A 21519-nucleotide genomic window follows, 5' to 3' on the forward strand; every position below is an offset into this window, starting at 1 on the left:
ACAGCTGTGTGGAGGCATTACATGCGTACAGCAGTCTTTCCCCTCATTGCCCTCCAGTCGCTCTCTCCCTTCCCTCTGCGATGTGCGAGCGAGAGAGGAATGACTCCATCGCTACTTCTGTCCTTCGGTCTAGCTTCATCTCTACCATAAGACCGGGCAGTCTATTATATATGTCTATGACTCCCCTACAGCCCTGACCATGGCAATATAGTTAGAGTCCACTGTAATCGAAAAATTGAGAATCGGTGCTCAGGCTCACGCCACTAACAATACATACTCGCACACCTCGTAGGTAGTGATGGATAGTCGTCGTGTCGGTTGAGCCGACTCGAGTCACCGAGCCGGCCTGATCAACGCTGGCAGCCCGACGAGTCCACCATAGGCAGGAAAACTCCAGGCCTCGGCGAATCGAGATGTTATTTGATACTCCTACAAACCTCCGTCGTCATGCTTGGGTTACAGTGTAAACACAGAATGGATCACACATGAATAAAAACTTGAACTTTTACTCTTTTCAATAGACTTTTATCAAAAATGTTATGAATACATTGCGATGTTTTTTCCTTGTGAAAATAAGCCCAAACACGACATAATTTGAACTATTTTTAAGTAAGGAAAAGGTGGGGTAATTGATCGCAGTTTTGCCTTTTCGTTGAAGTAAAAATAATTATTTATTTTATTTATATCTCATTATTTTCATAAAGATTCTTAGTATTGTTGCAGTATTCTAACTTGCAAGCATTCGATAATGAAAAACTACTTTTAAGTACAGTGGACTCTAACTATATTATCTATAAATCTGTGTAGTTCATTTTGAATCCATAACACGATCCAGAAATCTGTAATATTATCGATATACTAGTTTCCTCTAGTTTAGAATAATATCAAGACCTCTAAGATCCTCTAAAATGTTTTATTTTTTGTATTTTTTATCGTTTTATACGTATTTTTCCGAAAAATTCGAAAAATCACTCTTCTTTGGGGGTAATTCACCCCTGTATAAAAAAGGGCGGGGTAGTTTTATGAACTTTTAGAGGTTTATTGTCTAGTTTTAAGTCTCACGAATAGAATCCCGTTTGAATTTTTACTTAATTTTTTACAGGACGTCTGCAAAGTGTCGCACCGATTAAAACGTGGCTTTTTGGAAGACGCCCTCTACAGCGGTCGTGGTGAACTAAAAGTGCTAGAAAAAAATTTCTTTATGTTCTTAATAATATATATAATAGCGTCCAAAAGGAATTATGTTTCTAAATATAATAGTTTTTTTATAAAGAAATATTAAAAAAGTGTCTTTTTTTTTCAATTTTGAATGAGAAAGTCCCCTGAAATGAATTTACATTGTTTAGTACCTGAATGTGCATAATTATCATCGTTACATTATATAAATTCAGTATGTTGTTGAAAACTCGGCAAGTCAATAATACACTGATGACAATATAATAAATGTATTTCAGAAACTGCAAGGCTTACAACAAACGACTTGCATTTAGACACGACTAAGTACACTATACTATGGAATTGAGTTATTACTGACGATGTTGCGAGTCTCGTGTCTGAATTTGATCTGGCCTCCGCATCTTTCCGGGGAGCTTATGTACAGTAGTATTAGGAGGGAGCCGAATGACCTTAGGCCCTTAGCAAACTAAATAGGAGAAAAACCGAACTTTGTACAAAACCAGACTTTGAAATGGAAAGCGAAGCGATGACGAATAACGTATTTGAGAAACGGCAGATGCATAGAAGTCATCAGGCTATCGTTCTGTTGATTCAAGACTAACAGATGGTTAGTCATCCAACAATGTTACAAGAATTTCTAAATATATTCTATTTTCAAATAAATAATTTAAAAAGCTCACTTTACTCCCGCCAAAATCAGATCGCGTTAATAAACTGTGTTTTATTGAATATATTCATTTTTCCGCTCGACCTTCCTACAATATGGTGAAATTCAAATATGTTAACTCTAGTGTGTTATCTACAGTAAAGTTAAATGTAGTTAATGATAACACGTGTAAGTGGTAAATTAAAACAACAAAAGACCATTATGATACTTAACGTAATCTGTTACTTGACAACGAAATTATGACAATTTTTATACTGTTGGAGGTACTTCAGGACCGCACCATAATAGATAAGGGTTAAGTTTCCTTCGTTCTGAACTGATAACGTTATTACAAGTGCTTCGAAATGACGTTGCACAGAATTGTCCGTGAATATTTAGACTGGAAAACTTTCGCTGGTCACTTATAATACACGATTTGTCACCATTGGACTTGTATCTGTAGTGTCATTTACAATTCATTGTTCGTGCTGTTCCAATTCAAAATATTTATAGAACATTTAAACCAGCGATTCGTTCAAGAAGAAAGACAAATACAAATTTACTTTATCAGCTGGAGTGTCGCTTACAAGAAAATGGATTGCAATTTGAACACTTATTGCAATCGAACACGTGAACATAATATGGTGTAATTCATGTTTTCGTAAATGACCAAGTAAAGATCATATGGAAACGTGCGTCAAAAAACTAATTACACCAGATAATGCCCCCTTTGAAAACATTCACTTCTTATCTTTATACAGTAGATAGTTTTCTAGTAATTTGCATGTTTAGTTTATAGCTGGACACCCTGTATGCCGGCGTTAGGCGTTATTCGAATAGATTTTCATTTGAATAACGAGTACAGATGAAATTTTATTCATTATTCGTTCATTCCTTGCGATTAGGGCTGCCATCCGTCTGGGTTTCCCCGGATTTGTCCTCTTTTTTTAGGGCGTTCGGGGACGTCCGGGTTGATTTTCTGTAGCGATCCAGGTTTTTCGTTAAGTTAAGTTTGCATAAGTTATTTTAAGACACAAATAAATTCTTACTTTGTACAACTATATTTTATCTTTATTTCTTGATTGTGGTTACAGTCTATACTTTACAGAAATTTTTGTCTTGGAATATTATACCGAACATAAGAAATAGTTGAAAGTGTCTGGGTTTCAAGTGGAAATGTCTGGGGTTTCAATGCTCTCTGTTCTAGATTAATGATTTTATGGATGGCAGCCCTATTTGCGATAAACTAACGGCTATGTATTTAGTAGGCCATACATTGTTTCATCAGAAACACATGAAAGAATATTTTTGTCCCTGGAAGTCTCGTTGCAGTATGAGCTATTCCACGTCAAAGCGCAGAGAACTGCGGTCATAGACACCGATTTCTTTTCAAATTTACAGCATTTGCTGATAACCATGAAAAACTGTACCATGTCAAATTTTTGGCATTTTAAAATAACTTCCTCAGTTGGCATCATTAGACAAAATAAGAGAGAATTACCTAAACTTGCAAAATCAAAAAAGGACAAAATATCAATAAGAATCAACTATCACTAATTTTAATAATACAATTGAAAATTTGTATAAAACAACACAAATTTTTAACGGAAGTTTTCCAACTTTAAATAATAATTATTCAATTAGCATAAATAATAGAATTAATAATCTTGAAGTTCAGAAACAAATAAACCAACAATTTTTTATTCTAACCACTGTAATACATTCTGTTAAAGCAGAAATTTCCGATTGGATAAATGCAATTTTATTCGCGAAGCAAAATATTTTACATCTACTTATTATTACATCAACTGAACTTATTAATAAACTAAAAAATACTGTAGAGTTTCTTCAAAAAGTCATTTATTATCCATATCCACTTACAGACATTAATGCAAACAAAATTTTTAATTTAACCACATTAGAAGTAATAATAAAGTAATCACAAATCCGTATGTATCACACAATCATATAAATCCGTAAAAACAAAATTTTTTTTATTTTGTTTATAAAAAAGTTATTATTAACAAACATTACTTAAGTTTTTATTTTTTTAAGAAAGAGGAACATTAAATACATGCTTACCAAGTGTGGTTTTGATATTCCCATTCTTACACCCAATTTAAGCTTCTGAACTGCTAAATCGGCGTTCTGGACCACTGTGGCGACTAAGCGAACTTTTGTTAGTCTCTCCGTATATGCAAACTCGAAGCTCTAATTTATACTGTTCGCATCAAGCCGATGTATGAATTAGATTTATTATTTCCACATCATGAGATTCCGAAATTTTGCGATAAACGCATCGTACTAATTTATTTTAAACCGACTCGCTAAAGGATACTTTCGCCGAAATTCAGTTACTTCAATCAGTGAACGTCAGTGAGAGTGTTCAATCGATCAACTGGAGGGTCAATCATACCTTAACCCTTTCGCCTACAATATCGTGTATGAGAGCCGTGTTATGTACAATATATCGGGCCAAACATGAGAATCACGGTTGCCGATGTCTTTTTCTCTCACAATCAGTTACGTCTTCTTCTTGGCCGCATTTGCACATTCAAATATATTTCTTAAACATATTAGAAAAATACCCTTAATAATAATGCCTTTAGAAAGAAAATTTAGCATTGATGATGACAGTGAGAATTGTGCTAGCATTGCACAGAATGATTTGATAGATATTTTTAATAGTGATAGTGACAGTAGTGATATCTTATCACCTGTACGAAAACGTTGTAAGCGACTGGTTATTGAAGAACCAGAACAATGGATTTGGAAAGAAAAAAATAATAAAAAAAAAATCTGGAATTATACGGAGACTACAGGCATTAAAGAGACAACTTTATATCAGTTAGGTGCAAACAAAAAAGAAATAGACATCTTTAATATAATATTTGATAATATGTTTTGGGAAAATATTGTAACGGAGACAAATCGGTACGCAGAACAAATAATAAAAAATAAAAATAAAAGACGAAAAATAGATGAAACTTGGTTTCCTGTAGATTGTGGTGAAATAAAAATATATTTTCCATTATGTATAATAATGGCTCAAGTTAAAAAACCAACAATTCAAATGAATTGGTCTAAGAGGGCCGTTATAGAAACGCCAATATTCAGAAAAACAATGCCATTGAAAAGATTTCTGTAAATAACTAGATTTTTGCATTTCGCAAATAACAATACGGTCGACAATACAGATAAATTACGCAAAATAAGACCTGTCACAAATTTGTTTAATCAAAGATTTAAAGAAGTGTATACAATGCAAGAGGACATTGCTATCGATGAATCACTAATGAAATATAAAGGACGTCGAGGCTTCGAGCTTCGAGTGCCAGAGCATGCAGTTCTACCATTAACGTGGCAGGAGGTCATTTTTCGTCGTGTTATGGTGTCAGTAATTAGTGGAAAATTGCTCAAGTTTGAGCCAATAAGGTTTTCCGCGAGATTTTTTTACATAGTTGATGACACGCTGCTGGCAAGCGTTGTTCAGCTGGTGCGCTGGCAGGAGGTCGTTTCCTGAATGTGTAACACAAATACTGTCGAATAAAACATAAATCATCTTTGAGCAAATGAGACATGAAAATGTGTCGCTGGCTCCCGGACTATAACCGTAGAAGAGCCTGTATCGGTGGATTTAGAAACCGGGGGATGCGATCAGGAGCCGGATTCCTTCGTTTTCTCTTGATGAGGAAATACAAATCGCTGAGATCAAACATTCGGCTTTCTTCGCCGAATATAACGTTCCCCTGTCAGTCACGTCTAATTTTCTTGTTCTTATGCAAGATATAGGAAAAGAGCCCCAAGTTTTGTAAGGCTTGAAAGTTGGCCGGACAAAATGCACCCATATCATGAACAATGTTTTATGCGTTCGCGAAACTGAACGAACGATCGGGAACTAAAGGGTATGACTGGGGTTAATGAGTGAGATTCAAGGATTGTATGTGTTATTTTGTACGGAAGTAGAAGGAAATTTAGGTCTACTTATCTTAACTAAACGGTAAGTATAAAAATATTTACTAGGTTGGAGCAGTATCCAACAGCCTTTAAATGTCATGCCAACAGAAAAATCTTCTTATTAAATTTTCTAACCTGACTACCTCTGTCCATCCCAGTGATGGGTATGTAAAATACACATAGTATAATACAACATACATGTATATTACAGTGATCCGAATCATACTGTAATTTACCTATGCAAATGATAGATGGCCGTATGGTGGTGGTATTTCTCAAACGTGACTGAGATTTTTTACTATTGCAGTATGACTGTTACAAGTCACATGCCATATACTATCTACTAATTTTACCATACAAATCATATTAGCAGCATTATCTGCGATTACAATTACTCCATAAATATGTAAATTATACCTTTCTCTTGAAATAATAATACATTCATTTACCACATCACTTAAGGCCTGTGCAGTTTCACTCAGAATACAGAAGCACCATGACTTAAGAAAATATATCTTTGATTACCTAAACGTAACAATGCTACAACATTTTTAGTGATTGCTGTTCAGTTTTTCCATCCGCCCAATAAAAGAATGGCACCTTTGATTCAATACCAGCAATTGATTGTTCAAATTCTTTGTAACCAGCATCAAGTATGCTTGTTGAGAAACTTTTTCTTGTAGAGATTTTATATAACGGGTTAAATTTAGTAACAAAATTTAAAAAATGTTCAGACTTCTCAGTAACAAATGATGTGTTGCATAAAAAACAATCTTGGCCAAGAATTTATTAATTTCATCGGCATTAGAGTCACCTTGTTCTAGATTTTTTAAAGACAATGAAACAATTATAATTTTTATAATTTTACATATTTTATAGACAGAATATAAAAAATCTGTGCATAAGTGAGATTGAATTTCTGTACTACTTATCAATAATATAACTATGTAGTATTAATTAGTAAATTGAAAATTGTACCTTCCATTGTTTGCTATGGAAGTTGCAACATAAAATACACAATAATAATAACTTTAATGCTTAAAAGTAGAGAACAACTTAAAAGCACCCAAAATTTCACTTTAAAAAATTCTTTTTAATATTTTCTTTGTGTTATAATACTTTATTTAGATTACGATAGAGTGATCTTATTTTATGACTTTGGTTATGTTAAAATTTCATTACTTATGTAATTTACCAGTAATGTACTTATGGGGATTTATCCATCACTAAATAGTCCATTTTCTAATAACTTTCAAAGAATCACTGTGCTGGACATTTACGTTTATCATAACATCACGATATCGTGCATCAACACAGAAACGTAGGGAAGAAACATTTTCTTATAAATAACATGGCTTTTTCAGTAACGATGTACGATGACGTTACACATTCAGCCATGTACGAGAGTCGTGAAGTAGAGATGAAGTTTGCCTCATTACATTCGAAAAGTACGATGGACTCCACCGTGAATAATCATTGTAAACAAAATAAAGCATCGGTCGATCAGCTGATCGTGTTACCATAACCGCAATGGCTGCTATTGATCTCGCGACCAGGTTCTTTCGCACGCGCGTGCTGCGTTAAAACTCCTTCCTATCTGTTCCTACGCACGCAATTAAATCTCGCTTAACGTGTCTCATCTGACCGCGAACAAGTATATTCGCGAATTAAATGGCTGCTGTGCACTTACTCACCGGGAATCGACCTGCCAGTCTGGAGCGAATGCTAAAAAACGGCGACGCACTGCATGGTACGCGCGGGAAACAATAACTTGTACGAGTAATCGGCAACAAAAAAAAGGAACACGTAACGTCACTGAAAAATATGTAATCACAGACGAAGGAATAAATGGCACGATATAAGAAGCGACACGTACGCCGGCACGAGGGGAACGTTGACCGACACTGCGAACGGAAAACGTAAGGTTTCGAGAAGTGGGAAAAGAAAGTAATAACGCAACGAGGAGACCGATACGTGCCGATACGTGTTTTGACCGTGTTTCAAGTCCAGGGTGAATTCTGATTAGTTGCGCATGTGTATCAACGCAACCCTTCTTTCATGACTTTCATTGGTCGCTTTCAGAGACAGGGACGGCCACGAAGTGAGACGCAAATGGGGAAAAGATAAAAACCATAATATTTATTTACAAGACGAGCCCATTAATACAGTTGTAATGGCGGTCATACGAAAGTTTAAAAGATAGGTATATCAAGAAAAATGAGTACAATGTAACAGAGAATACGCGGATTTTCTACAAACAGTAAGTTAACCGTAAAAATATATGTATGTATATATTCTGTTACTATAGTATATTAAACATTGATTTGTTAAGGATTCTTGCAATAAATTTATTATTTTCCAATGTTGTCGATTTACTTTTCTCTTCATCGCATTTTCTATCACTAGAAAAATATTTATCAGAAAGAATAAATAGACTTTTTAGATAACAATACTTATACAAAAACGATGATTATGTTCTCATACTAAATAGTTCATGCGTATAAATACTAATTATGTACCTATTAAATTTTATTCTAGTTACCTTTATGCTTAAGACGTACAAAAAAAAGTTTTTAAATGAGAATTAAGTTGCAAGGAAATTAAGTTAATAGAAACGTACGGTCTTAAACTTTTCGAAAAACCTACAGCGGCAAAGAATTTTTATTGCTATTAACGGTATTATGTAAAGAGTATTATTATAGCGTTAAAACACATTCAGTTGAAGCAATTATAAAACAGTAGAAACTTTAATGGCTTTCAATAAACAACAAAGAAATATTGACGAAAATGTTTCATTTGTATAAGTTCACAAAGCATCTATAGATAATCAAAAGAATGATCATATATTGATAAAGTGGTCAGTATAACATCATAATTATTTATAACATACGATTAAAAATGATATTTCTTATACTTGTGTTAGTGACTATTATAAAAATGTAAAATTAATCAATTTTCCTTAGCAAAAAGTGGAATTGAATAACTGTACATATTTACTAGCGACATCTGTGATACTGAAGTTCTATTACAGTCAATTACAGTAAATAAACGTGAGCAAACTGTTGACATCGTATGAAAACAATGTAGAAAAATATTAATTGACTTTAATTACAACGTATTATTAAAATGTCAGACGAATCAGAATACGACGTAGAGCCAGAAGAGTTTGATGTTTATAAACGAAAGTACCAATTGCTACTAGATAGGTGTGAAGTTCTGCAGCAGGTTTACACACAATTTTTATAAACTAAACTTCTCATAATTCCTCAATGTTTTCGAGTTTTCTTGAATTGTATTCAATTGCAGGAAAATGAAAGATTGGTTTACCGAATTCAAAGAGTCAGGAAACTTCTTAAACGCACAAGAAAGGAAAAAAAGTTAGTTTGATTCCTAGGTTATGTATTAAATACCATTGTAGTGTTATTTGTTACATTTGTGACAACCAAAATTAATTTTCATTTGTTTAATGAATGACTGTACGGTATTGTTTTTATATGATCTGCTTCAATGAAATACTTCATACATTACAGATTTTTAATCAATCGTTTGGATCAGCATGGTGATCGCTGGCGAGAAGCACCCATGGGAGTCCTAGAAGAAAATAATGTATTTCAGGCACCGGCTAAACAAGAGAAGGGTTCAAAGGCGACTGTTCAGAATTCTAAAGATGAAAGGACAAAGAAAGGAACAAAAAGGAAAGGTGCAAAAACAGATCCTAATGCACCAAAAAGGCCAGCGAATCCATTTTTCCAATTCTGCCAGGAACAAAGACCTCGTGTGATGGAACGTTTAGCTGGTGAACCAGAACCAAGCAAACAAGAACTTACTAGACAACTTGCAACTACTTGGAAATCTCTTAGTTCAGAAGATAAAAAAGTATTTGTTAAAGTAGCAGTTATTTGTGTATCCATTCGAATTTTTGTAATTTTACCACTGAATTTGTTTTCAGGTATATTATGACATGTATGAACGATCCAAAGAGAAATATGTTGCTGAAATGCAAATTTATAATAAAAAGTCGGAAGATGCACCAAATCAAATGTCTTTAAATATAACGTAGTATTTGTATTTAAGTAAATATTATTTGTAAATACATAATTTATAATCAAATATTTGCACATATGCCAATATTTATGTATAGCAGTTCAAAATAAAATATTATAAATAAGATTAATAAAAATCTGTTCATGTATGCTTGTACTTGATAAGGACCAAAGTGTTATTAGGAAGAATATTCTGTATTGTTAAACAGAGTAATGTGTAAATACCACTGTCCTTTTTATAACAATAATAAACTTATGCTTTGAAATTATCTTTCTCCCTTCTAAGGAATGCCATGGTCTGGATTGGATCTCTCTGTTCAGTATGGTCCATTACAGGTTGTTCGTGTACCCGCATAAACGGATTTGTTAATTTTTCTTCCTGAATAGTACTGGGCACAGTAGGATGTAACTTTTCACGTTGTATACGAACTGATTCAATCTTTTGACGAATAGCTTCATTTAGTGGCTCTACATGCCTTCCAAATTTTAAGTTACTTTCTGTATACTCGTGGCCGCAATATACTTTCTGTGAAGTGTATCCAAGATGTTTTTGTTTTTTATAAAAATATTTCAAATATAAAAATAAATATAATTGTATGCTTACTGTTTCATTGGGTAACAATCCCAAAACCTGTATAAGCGCTTTATACATTTGATCTGCAGTACCTTCAAAGAACCTACCACAGCCACCAGCAAAAAGTGTATCTCCTATTCAGTAATAGCAGTTACTTGTTAGAATGCTCACAATTAAATGAATATGTAATTTATGCCTTTACCAGTAAATACTGCCGGAGGATCTTGATCTCCTGTAATATAGTAACAAATATGTCCTGTAGTATGACATGGTGTTGCAAGGCATTGGACTTTAAGCTCTCCAATATTGAATCTATCATCGTGTGTTACTTTATTTGTAAGTGCTTCTATTCTATCATCACCACCATATACTTGCAAATTAGCAAATTTTTTACATAACTTTGTATTTCCTCCAGCATGGTCCCAATGGTGATGGGTCGTTAAAACTTTTGTTAATTTTACATTATTTTGCTGCACAGCAGAAGCAACACTGTCAGGATCTACAGGATCCACAATTGCAGCTTCTTGTGTTGCTTCATCAATAATCTTTCAGAATTATAAAATATAGACAAATAAATAAATATGAATAAAAACGCGGAAATGTAAAAATAAGCAAAGAAATACGCACAAGATACATATAGTTGTCTTGAAGTGCAGGTAATATTTGTACCTTCATGTTGGGTTGTTGAATGAATGCAGAAACACAATGTGTCCCATAAAAACCATTTGTAGAAATACTTTTTGCTGGAAAAATAGAAGTAATATATTTATATCTAAAATAGATAAATTACAAAGTTTATCTTATACAATATACATATTAGAGTATAATAACTGAATTCCTATATAATTTGTTACAATAGTATGTTTGGATTGACCACACATAATGTTGCTGATGTCAATTCATTCAGATCAGTACCTTTAATGTTTAATATTTTAAAAATGTGCTCTTAGTCTTCTTGAAAATTGTTAAAAAAATACAGCCATCTCAAGTGAGACACGTCTGAGTACTAGTAGACATTGGTAATATAAAATGACAATGATCTTCTGATTGTCTATGTGTAATGTGAATGGAATTATATAGGTGATTTGATGAACAGAGTAAGGTTTATGTAATTAAGAAAAATCTATTAATACAGAAATAGATATTGCATAGCCCTTCCATTAAATAGTGTAATTTGTATATTTTACATTAAAAATTCTTGTTTACACTAAAAAATTTGTCACTGCAGTGAAAAAAATGTATAACAGAATAAAAGAAATAAATGCAATTTTATTCATAGCTTTTGAAAAAGGTTTCTTAAAGTACAACAGGCATTAGACCTTTTTGGGTGAATCCTCTTAACATTTTTGAATATATATATGAACCTATCATTTGTTATTTTTACTAGAAAAGCTATTTAAACTTACTTGCAAAGCTATTATAATTATCTAATAAAAGCAAACATATTCATTTTAAACTGCTAGATAGTTCTTATAATACATCAATAAAATCTGTTGAGGGAACTTGCAACCTAGTTCTATCCACATAGAAAACTACAACTTCATGACCCATTTTCTCAAAATTCAGTGTAACAACTCTTTCAGAAAAAAGGTTACATGATCTTTTACAAAGTCCTTCATTTGATATATTCATTACTTCCTTAATAATTACTACTAAGAATATGATTATATATTTGATTTTTTAGATTCTAAAAAAGTGGTTTAAATGTATGAAAAATACAATTTTACAGGAGAACCGTTTTTCTGATAAACAACAATAATTCATTTGTTCACTGATGAATTATTGTTGTTTGTCAGAAAAACGGTTCTCTTGTAAAATTGTATTTTTCAATACACTAAATATATATTGCTTATAATTACTCACTATAATTAAAAGTAAATACTAAAAGCAAAAAATTCTATTCTGTATGTCAAAGTATGAAGGGAAGATGACAGATAAACTTGTCGAAACACGTAAACAAAAGATATGCGTTAAATTGATGCATGTTAACATACTAGTAATATTAATTGAATATACTAATAATATTAGGTTTAAGGTGGATAACACTGTTAACATGCATCAACTTAAAACATATCTTTTGTTTACATGTTTTGACAAGTTTATCTTCCCTTCACACTTTAACATACAGAATAGAACTTCTTCTTTTTAATTCATTATAAGTAATATATATTTAGTGCATAATTATAGTATTATACCAATAGTTTATACAGAATACGTTTGGACTTTACTTTCCCGAACCAAAAATTATTGACTTTTTTTATATCTTCTAGTAGTATTCAACGAGTGGAATCTAGAAATACAAGTTTTAAGTTTCGGAATCCATCGATTCAAAAGTTATACGTATGTAAAATTATGTAAGTACATAAGTATTTTTAGCGTACTTTACAGGTTAGTTTAACGCCATATTGGCTTCTATTCATAATTCGTCCAATAATTGGAGTCACGGGAGTCACTGGTTGTAAAGAGATGCACGCGGATTACCGGGATTACCGGGATTACCTACCTATATTAAATAATATATAGGTCTGGGTTAGAAAAGTTAAATTCAAAGCAACTGACTGATTCTGAGTTACTACTACTTAAAGATTTTATACACGCATAACTTATAAATTGGTAGATTCCTAAACTTAAAACTTGTATTTTTTAGATTCCACTTGACGAATGCACTACTATTTTGATATAAAAAAAAGTTAATTTTTGGTTCGAGAAGGTAAAATTTAACCTAGAATAATAATGAAATCAAAAAGTATTTAAAAAAAAAAGGTTTTCACGGTGTAACAGAACGGGAAAAAATGTAGCAGACTGAACTTCTTTGTAACTAGGAAAAGAAAATTAGAACATTACGTTCCAAGAACAGGAACAAAATGACTCTGCTATAAAACAAGAATTTATTAGACAAAATGTAAATTTTTGTTATTAAAAGAAACCTTAGTACCCAAAAATGCACTATATTTTAACACAACTTGTAGAAAGTTGTATTATATTCAGAATCTACATACAATAAAAAGAAATGATTTTTTGACATTTTTTGGTTGTGAGTCCCTTTAAAAAATCTTAACGAAAAGCACGAAAGTTTTTCAACTTAATTTAAATATTTAGAAATATAATTTATATAATGACAGACAATACTAAACCAAAAATTAAAGTAACGGTAACATGATAAAAAATATGATAAAAAAACAGAATACCCTTGAAGTATAAAGATGTTAATGTATTTTCAAGCCACGGACTCGCACGAAATATTGCATTTAACATATTCACTGATATATTTAAATTTAAGCAACTTAATTTGATCTCATATAGTTTATATAAGTAATTAGTGAATATTAAACATCAGGCGAAAGGCTACTTGCCTGATAACTTACGCGTATATACCTATTCAGTACTGTTTGGAAAACTGGTCTCAACCGTCTCAACTCTCATCTGATCTCCAGCCAGAGTACATACGATGTAAGACTGGTATATATATATATGCTACTGGTCACAATCACAAGCATTGGGTTACGTGCAGCACCGTATCAATCGCTGTTGACATGGTTGACATACGAATGCATGTTATCTTATACATTATACATAGTCGGCGTTTCTACTTATTTATTAATGTACTAAGCAATTTTTTAATTTAATGTTGATCTACGTAACAATTTTGTAATTTTTTTACGATGTCTGCCAGCAGTTCGAAAGATATAATAATAAGCGATAATGAATATAAAGGTCTGTTACCGAATTTAAAACAAATATACAATTTCAACAAATAAACATGTTTGTTTTATTATATACGTTATTAATATATCATTTTCAAATCAATGTATTTATTAATGCTACTATAGCTTTCAAATATCACATTTTTAATTCAATATTTACTATTACAATGTTAAAATATTCAATATTATCTTTGTATATGTTATTATACAGTTGTTAATATTGAGGCTTTCAGGTGTAAGCTATGTCCTGTGGGAAAACATATTTCCTCAGCTTTGTAACTGACATTATCAAGGATTGAATGATGTTGATATTATTGAATATCATGTAATATTTCATTATTAATGTGTACCTTGATCATAGTCATTAGTTGGCAGCAGTGGCAGCTGACTAATTCAATAGATATCAATTACAGATTTTAATTAATCAGTGGACTACCATATAATAAAGCTAAATACCTGCATTGCTGAAGAAATGTTGCACTAATTTTTCCAAAAGGACACAGCTTATACCTGAAAACTTAAAGTTTTTATTATTGTAGATAAATAGTTATATTCGTTTCATTTTGCTTTCAGCTACTGAAGAAGAAGAGATTGCTGCTATTGATTATGAATTGAAACAGATTGAGAATGAAATGCAGAAGCTTGATGATCGTAAGAAGATTTTGACACAGCGCAAAGAAAAATTACGGGACAATGCTCTTTTAAAAAAGAGTCTATCAGTTTCAAGAAAGGATTGGAATAAAGAAGATTTTAGTTGGTCCAAGGACCTTAGGAAGGCCTTGAAGGATGTCTTTAAAATTGGAAAATTAAGAGAATTACAATTACCGACTATGAATGCAGTTATGTCAAATGAAGATGTTATTTTAGTTATGCCTACAGGAGGTGGTAAAAGTTTATGTTATCAGTTACCCGCTGTTATAAGCAAGGGAATCACAATAGTAGTTTCGCCATTAGTAGCATTAATGGAGGATCAGTTACATGGACTGCAAAACATTAATGTGAAAGCTATGATGTTGAGTGCAAAATGTGATAAAGAAAATGTAAAAGTTATAATGAATGCACTTGTAGATAAGAAGTCTGATCTCAAACTAATTTATGTTACGCCAGAATATATGGCAAAGTCTAACCGTTTCATGAGCAAGTTGCAAAAAGCTTTTGAATTAAAACGATTAGATCATTTTGCAATAGATGAAGTTCATTGCTGCAGTCAATGGGGACATGATTTCAGACCAGACTATAAATTCTTAGGAATTTTGAAATCCATGTTTCCAGGGATACCAATTCTTGGGTTAACTGCCACTGCTCCAGCTAAGATTATTGTAGATGTTCAAAAAATGTTAGATATTCAAGGTTGTTTAGTTTTAAGAGCCACATTCAACAGACCCAATCTATTTTATGAAGTTCGTCGTAAACCAACAGAAAAAAGTATATGCCTAGATATGATAGAAAATTTATTAAAAAACAGATTTAAAGACAAGTCTGGAATAATTTATACAACTACCATTAAGGATGCAGAACAATTGACAACTGATTTAAGAGCATTAAGCATAAATGTTGGATGTTATCATGCACTGCTAGAGGCAAATTATAGATCAGAAGTGTATACCAAATGGATATCTGGAAAATACCAGATTGTAGTTGCTACTATTGCCTTTGGACTAGGTATCGATAAACCAGATGTACGATTTGTTATTCATCACTGTATTTCTAAGTCAATGGAGAACTTTTACCAAGAGAGTGGACGTGCTGGTAGAGATGGGAAGAAATCAGTATGTATTGTATTATATAGGCTACCCGATGTATTCAAATTAAGCACAATGGTATTCCAAGACAAAGTTGGTTTACAAAACTTATACAAAGTATTAGCATACTGTTTAGATCAAATTTCATGCAGACGTAGCATAATTGCAACCCACTTTGAAGAGACTTGGAATAAAAGTGATTGTGGAGAAATGTGTGATCATTGTAAAAAACCTAAACAGAAAAAAGAAGTAAATATAGCACCGTATTGTAGACATTTGTACCAAATATTGACTAAAGGAGTGCAGAGTGAAACAAGACTAACTGCTTTAAAACTCATAGATGCTTGGTACGGTAAAGGTGCACCAACATTACGGGTATCTTCTGTGCCAATACCAAAGTTTCCAAGGCCATCGGGTGAAGCTGTAGTAGGGCATTTACTTGTAAATGGTTATTTGCAGGAAGATTTTCACTTTTCTGCATATTCTACAATATCGTATTTAAAACGTGGACCCAAAGCGGCATTAGCACTTGATAATAGTCATGAAATACTGTTTAATTATGAATTATAGTAATGTACATAATTACTTCAGTTAGTTTGTAATATAGTAAACTTCAATTTTACTGACGAAATACGAAAATCTGACGGATACTCAGGACTGAAAATTTGAGTACTCCTAAATATTAATAACACCACTGATTTGATTTTGAAAGTATCGCGTTTTTATGAATGCAGCAGGAAAAATTTCATGATTGTATCAATGATAATGTGTATTATAAAGAATATGTATGTTAAAAATTTGCAGAAATGCAATTACTATGATAATAACTTTGATAATATTTACGACTTTTTATACATATATCTGAAAAATACAGAAATTTCTGGCGCGCATAGCGAAGAATGCTTTCAGAAATCAATAAACATTTTTCAATATAAACTTGCGTTTTTAAATATTGTACCAGTTAATGTAAAAAATTTATTATATTTTTTATTTGCAATTTTGAAACATTTTGAGTAAATTATAAAATGGAAATGTAAGATACAGCCTTATAATTCGTATTATAGGGAATCGGGGGGGAAAAGTGATTCAAAAATTAATACGAAGAGAAAATCAATAAAAACAGTGCGTACAACGCTGAGCAACGGTATGTCGGTGGCTCGGATAGTAAGCCGACCACCAGGTTCACGATCAGATGGAAATATTGATCCTGGATAAGGGGCATCTGTTGGCAAACACGTTTTACTTCATCATTGCGAAGCAGTGTCTTAAAGTGATATTCGTACTGTAATTCATCGATTACTAAAATTTCGTTAATAAACCTAATACAGTGTTGGTGTATTACAAGTGGTCATAGCGGAAGTTTTGATTTTTTAAATGTGAATTACTTTCTTATTGATCATTCCATTGCACATACAACGGATGGTGACGTGACAAAAAAATATTTCTGTAATTCGTGGATTTATTTACATGGAAGATGATTTCGTAATGTTTCTTCAAGAATGTTAAACATAATGGAATTTTTATCATCTCTGATCTTCATCAGAATTTGACAAAAGTCCGACAATATGTTACCCTCGTAACACAAGGATAACTTTGTGCAGGTGGAGACCAGGAAGTCATCAATTGATGCATGTTTTTGCATACGTGTAGATGTTATTATCAGTTGGATGTATGTATCAAGGCTAATTGCTGCGATAACACACTTACATACTTAAACAGGCAAATGATAGCGGGAAACATGACAGGAGGAGAAATCAGTTCACTGTAACATTTCGATGCAGATCTATTCACGCGCTTCTGCGCGACAAAGTTTGACCTCTGCAGTTTCCATGTCTTGCAAAAACATTGACGAAATACCTATTTCGTAAGAATCGACGAGAGGGATCAGTGGTTCTGGCGTTTCAAACTTTCGCGCGTATACCGTACTGTCAACTGCAAATCGAGATCAGAACCGTGCAGATTCGATAATTATAACTATATATATATATATATGTATATATATATATAGCTGTAGATAATGCCTCATAATTACTGTAACAATCGTCATTCGGGTCACGTTATAATTCATGACGATTTAAAATTACATGAACTTCTGGCCTCTTATAACGGAAAATCTCTAATGATGCTTTTGCAAAATTAATTAAATGTCCTAGATGTACCGATTCGCTGCAAACTATTTAAGATGCCTTTACCAAATATCCTCAAAAAGGCAAGCAGTTATATTTTAGGCGACAACAGCCAGGACAATCGTCGTACAATATACCAGGATGGTGAGGCGTTATTTTGCAAGAATAACGTTTGTGTTCATCCACCTACGTTGATGAGACAAAACTCTGACGTGGTACATCATCCTGGATATATGGCCATAACCTGCAGATTCAACAAAAATTCGAATGTACCAACGTTGCACCTCAGTTGGATTCCTAATAGTACGCTTCGCAAGCATCCTGCAACGTTAGAAAATGTAAATGCAAAGAAGCTTGATTGTACCGCGCATCGAGACAATGAGACAGGCACTCATCCTTCACAGATATCTGAAGAAGCCTGTGATTTGAAGTGTGAGTATGAAAATACCAGTGAGAAGGTTGACGTTTGTTTAGAGGTAAAGGAACCTGTAAACTGTGGAGACTGTGAGCGCGTTTGTTCCGGTGGATTTCCTCGAAATGCAGAACCGGAAGCTGAAGATAACAAACCGAAGAATGATGACAAAGAAAATTCGTGCGACAGTCAAACTGGATTTTCATCAGAGAGTAAAGAAACGTCAGTTGCTGATGACTCCAGCGAAAGAAATCATCAGTGTGACATTTCACCAGCTACCATACAGGAAGAGAGTGATCATAGTATTAGTTTAAACCGTTTGCGTTCCGAGTCCCTCGGTGATAAACATGACGAAAGTCAAAATTGTAAGGATGAAAAGGCAGACGAAACACATGATGGCGACGGAAAAAGTGTAGACGAAGAACTTAAATACCCGTATTGTGATGATGGTAGCTTTAAAGGTCGTAGTATGTCATTAACCTCCCAATGCAGCCTATCTGTCGGTATGTCTTCAAATACTGATTATTCTGTATAGGCTGTACTTGTTACTCCATTTAATTATTTTTTCAGCTGAAGAGATGCCAACATGGATGAGGTCACCTGAACTTCTGGCTTTACAGCATAACCTTACATTTCCTGAAAGTGCTACTGCTTCTCCAGTCACTTTACGTAGAGCACACAGATGTAGAAGGTTCTCTGTAGATCTGAGTGAAATGCGGTCTTTAAGATTATTTTTTGCTGACCCAGCCTGTACCTCTGGTCAGTTAGTAGTTGCAAGTAGAGAGAGTCAATATAAAATTCTGCATTTTCATCATGGAGGTTTAAATCGATTGGCAGCAATTTTACACCAATGGCATCAATTGCTTTATCCAAGATTAAAGGAAGATACAGAAGAAGGCCTTCCATATAGGTATTAGTTATCTTTTAATATTAAATTAAATATTTTTTGACATGTTGACACTTTTGTTTTATGTTTCAGGCACTTCATGGTATGTCGACCTGAGGTGAGTCGTGATGAATTACATCCAGAAGAGGGGCAAGTACCAATGATTACTTCATTGGCATGGAAAGATCTATTGAATGAGAAAGGTCAGGTAGAAGATGACCTTACGCTTCGTAAAGGAATATTCTTTGGTGGGCTAGAACCTGCATTACGGAAAATTGTGTGGCCATTTCTTCTTCATTGTTATTCATATCAAAGTACTTATGAAGAAAGGGAACAAATGGATACCATTCTGAAACAAGAATATGAAGAAATTCAAAAGCGTAGAACAACCATGAATCCAAAGCAAGCAGAACATTTTTTGCGGAATGTTGTGTGCATTGTAGAAAAAGATGTTGTTCGTACTGACAGAGGAAATCCATACTATGCAGGAGAAAATAATCCAAACATTGAAGTAATGAAGTACGTTCACGTTTAATATACTAATGATAACAATTTTTAGTTCTATCAATAATACTGATATACATATATTCTTTTTATAGAAACATTTTACTAAATTATGCAGTTTATAACTCTCGACTGGGATATACACAAGGCATGTCTGATTTGTTGGCACCATTGTTAGCTGAATTGAATTCTGAAATAGAAGCTTTTTGGTGCTTTGCTGGCTTAATGGAAAGATCAGTAACTGTATGCACACCTACTGATGTCGATATAGATAGAAACTTGTGTTACTTAAGAGAATTAGTTAGGATAATGGTACCAGATTTTTATGCACATCTTCAGAAACATACGGATGCCTTAGAACTTCTGTTTTGTCATCGATGGATACTTCTGTAAGTAATCAATTTTATAGTTGCTGTAACATTAACTATGTACAAATTTATGTCTGATAAGTGTTACATATCCCATAGGTGTTTAAAACGGGAGTTTCCAACCGAAGTGGCATTAATGATGTGGGAAGCTTGCTGGGTAAATTATTTAACGGATCACTTTCATCTATTCCTTTGTCTTGCTGTAATATGCGTTTACGCAGATGACGTAATAGCACAAGACCTTCGGACGGATGAAATGCTATTGTATTTTAGTTCTTTAGCTATGTATATGGACGGGAATCTCATATTGAGAAAGGCTAGAGGCCTACTTCATCATTTTCGTCAGCTTATTCGTTTACCCTGTACATTAGTGGGACTTTGTCGTCCATATGGTCCAGGAATGTGGGATTGCACTCATGATCCTGTTATAGAATGTGTGGGCCATGAAGTGTCACCGTGTCCGCACTTGTTACTGCAGTCAGTATACGGCCGTACTTTTAAATGTTGTTCTTATGTAAAATAAATAAGTTACAGACACCGCAGTTGATTAAAATGTTGTAAGTAATAATAGAAGTTAATGAAAGTAACATTTGGCTTGTGTACTATTTGTATGCAGAAATTCTTAATCAGTATAATACTACAAGAAAATGAAAAGTATACACTCATATTATCATATTCTTATTTGCATATTTTCTGTATTTACAAATGCTGATATGAAGTGACCTGGCAGGTTCAACTGATTATAAATAAGGATCAGAAAGACATATCGGAAAACTCGACGTTTCACAGAGTTCATTTTTATTTAAAGTAATTTTAAAAAGTTTTAAAAAGTATACATGTATGGCTTCTACGAAACAAAAGTATTCTGTACTAAATAATTAAGTAGAATTCGTATGATAATAACGAATTCTGACCGAAAATCTGTAGTACAATTAAAGACTGATGACCAAAGAAGAATGGAGTAGTACAAGCTTTAATATCTCCAAATAAACACGAAAGCAAGAAAGCTTTTTATCGCATAAACATATTTATTTAATATAATTAACAACGTGCCATTTTGCAGCTTCGTACAGATTTTATGAGCCTTGATCTGAAAACAAAATCTAATCTGACATCAGCAAATTAATCAAATGTGAACTTGATACATAAGTACTATAAGAATATTTATTACATGTCTGTTAAAATTTCTTGGTCAATTAAAGAATACACGTGTTCACTTTGGAATATTCACTTACATGGTGTTTTCAACGTTCTTTTTATAAAACAGTTTTCAATTTATTGTTAGTTGCACATATTCATTATACATATTATATCACGTTCATTTTTACATGTATCTAATTTCTTACAGCTAGACGTTAAATAGTAAAATTATAATATTAAT

At 32.9% G+C, this 21519-nt stretch overlaps 4 protein-coding genes across 16 annotated transcripts; 3 read left to right on the forward strand and 1 right to left on the reverse strand.

Annotated features, from left to right (window-relative positions):
• Positions 1-8825: 8825 nt before the first annotated feature.
• LOC107189788 (high mobility group B protein 6) lies at positions 8826-9909 on the forward strand. The gene is made up of 4 exons (XM_015578427.1): positions 8826-9004; positions 9086-9156; positions 9310-9655; positions 9729-9909. The coding sequence occupies exons 1-4, from the start codon at positions 8906-8908 to the stop codon at positions 9837-9839; spliced, it is 627 nt and encodes a 208-aa protein (XP_015433913.1). The 5' UTR covers positions 8826-8905; the 3' UTR covers positions 9840-9909.
• On the reverse strand, positions 9270-18869 carry LOC107189786 (hydroxyacylglutathione hydrolase, mitochondrial). 13 transcript variants are annotated; one of them, XM_015578414.1, is made up of 7 exons: positions 18814-18820; positions 18159-18289; positions 11024-11139; positions 10599-10941; positions 10427-10530; positions 10048-10348; positions 9270-9370 (listed from the first exon to the last, which is right to left on the reverse strand). In XM_015578414.1, exons 2-6 carry the CDS (start codon positions 18286-18288, stop codon positions 10076-10078), a joined length of 966 nt encoding a protein of 321 aa, XP_015433900.1. In that variant the 5' UTR covers position 18289; positions 18814-18820; the 3' UTR covers positions 9270-9370; positions 10048-10075. The 13 variants fall into 13 exon arrangements, with proteins under 13 accessions (XP_015433900.1, XP_015433899.1, XP_015433901.1 ...); XM_015578413.1 differs by lacking the exon at positions 9270-9370 and having other exon boundaries at positions 9909-10348; XM_015578420.1 differs by lacking the exons at positions 9270-9370; positions 18159-18289; positions 18814-18820 and adding exons at positions 12625-12686; positions 12778-12874 and having other exon boundaries at positions 9911-10348.
• Positions 14044-16531, forward strand: LOC107189784 (ATP-dependent DNA helicase Q1-like). Its single transcript, XM_015578409.1, has 2 exons — positions 14044-14110; positions 14674-16531. The coding sequence occupies exons 1-2, from the start codon at positions 14059-14061 to the stop codon at positions 16410-16412; spliced, it is 1791 nt and encodes a 596-aa protein (XP_015433895.1). The 5' UTR covers positions 14044-14058; the 3' UTR covers positions 16413-16531.
• On the forward strand, positions 18311-20673 carry LOC107189661 (TBC1 domain family member 16-like). Its single transcript, XM_015578245.1, has 6 exons — positions 18311-18328; positions 18373-18815; positions 18865-19290; positions 19360-19785; positions 19866-20159; positions 20238-20673. Exons 1-6 carry the CDS (start codon positions 18311-18313, stop codon positions 20659-20661), a joined length of 2031 nt encoding a protein of 676 aa, XP_015433731.1. The 3' UTR covers positions 20662-20673.
• The last annotated feature ends 846 nt before the right edge of the window (positions 20674-21519 follow it).

Source organism: Dufourea novaeangliae, unplaced genomic scaffold, assembly GCF_001272555.1.
Source record: "Dufourea novaeangliae isolate 0120121106 unplaced genomic scaffold, ASM127255v1 scaffold162, whole genome shotgun sequence".
Taxonomy (NCBI): Eukaryota; Metazoa; Arthropoda; class Insecta; order Hymenoptera; family Halictidae; genus Dufourea; species Dufourea novaeangliae.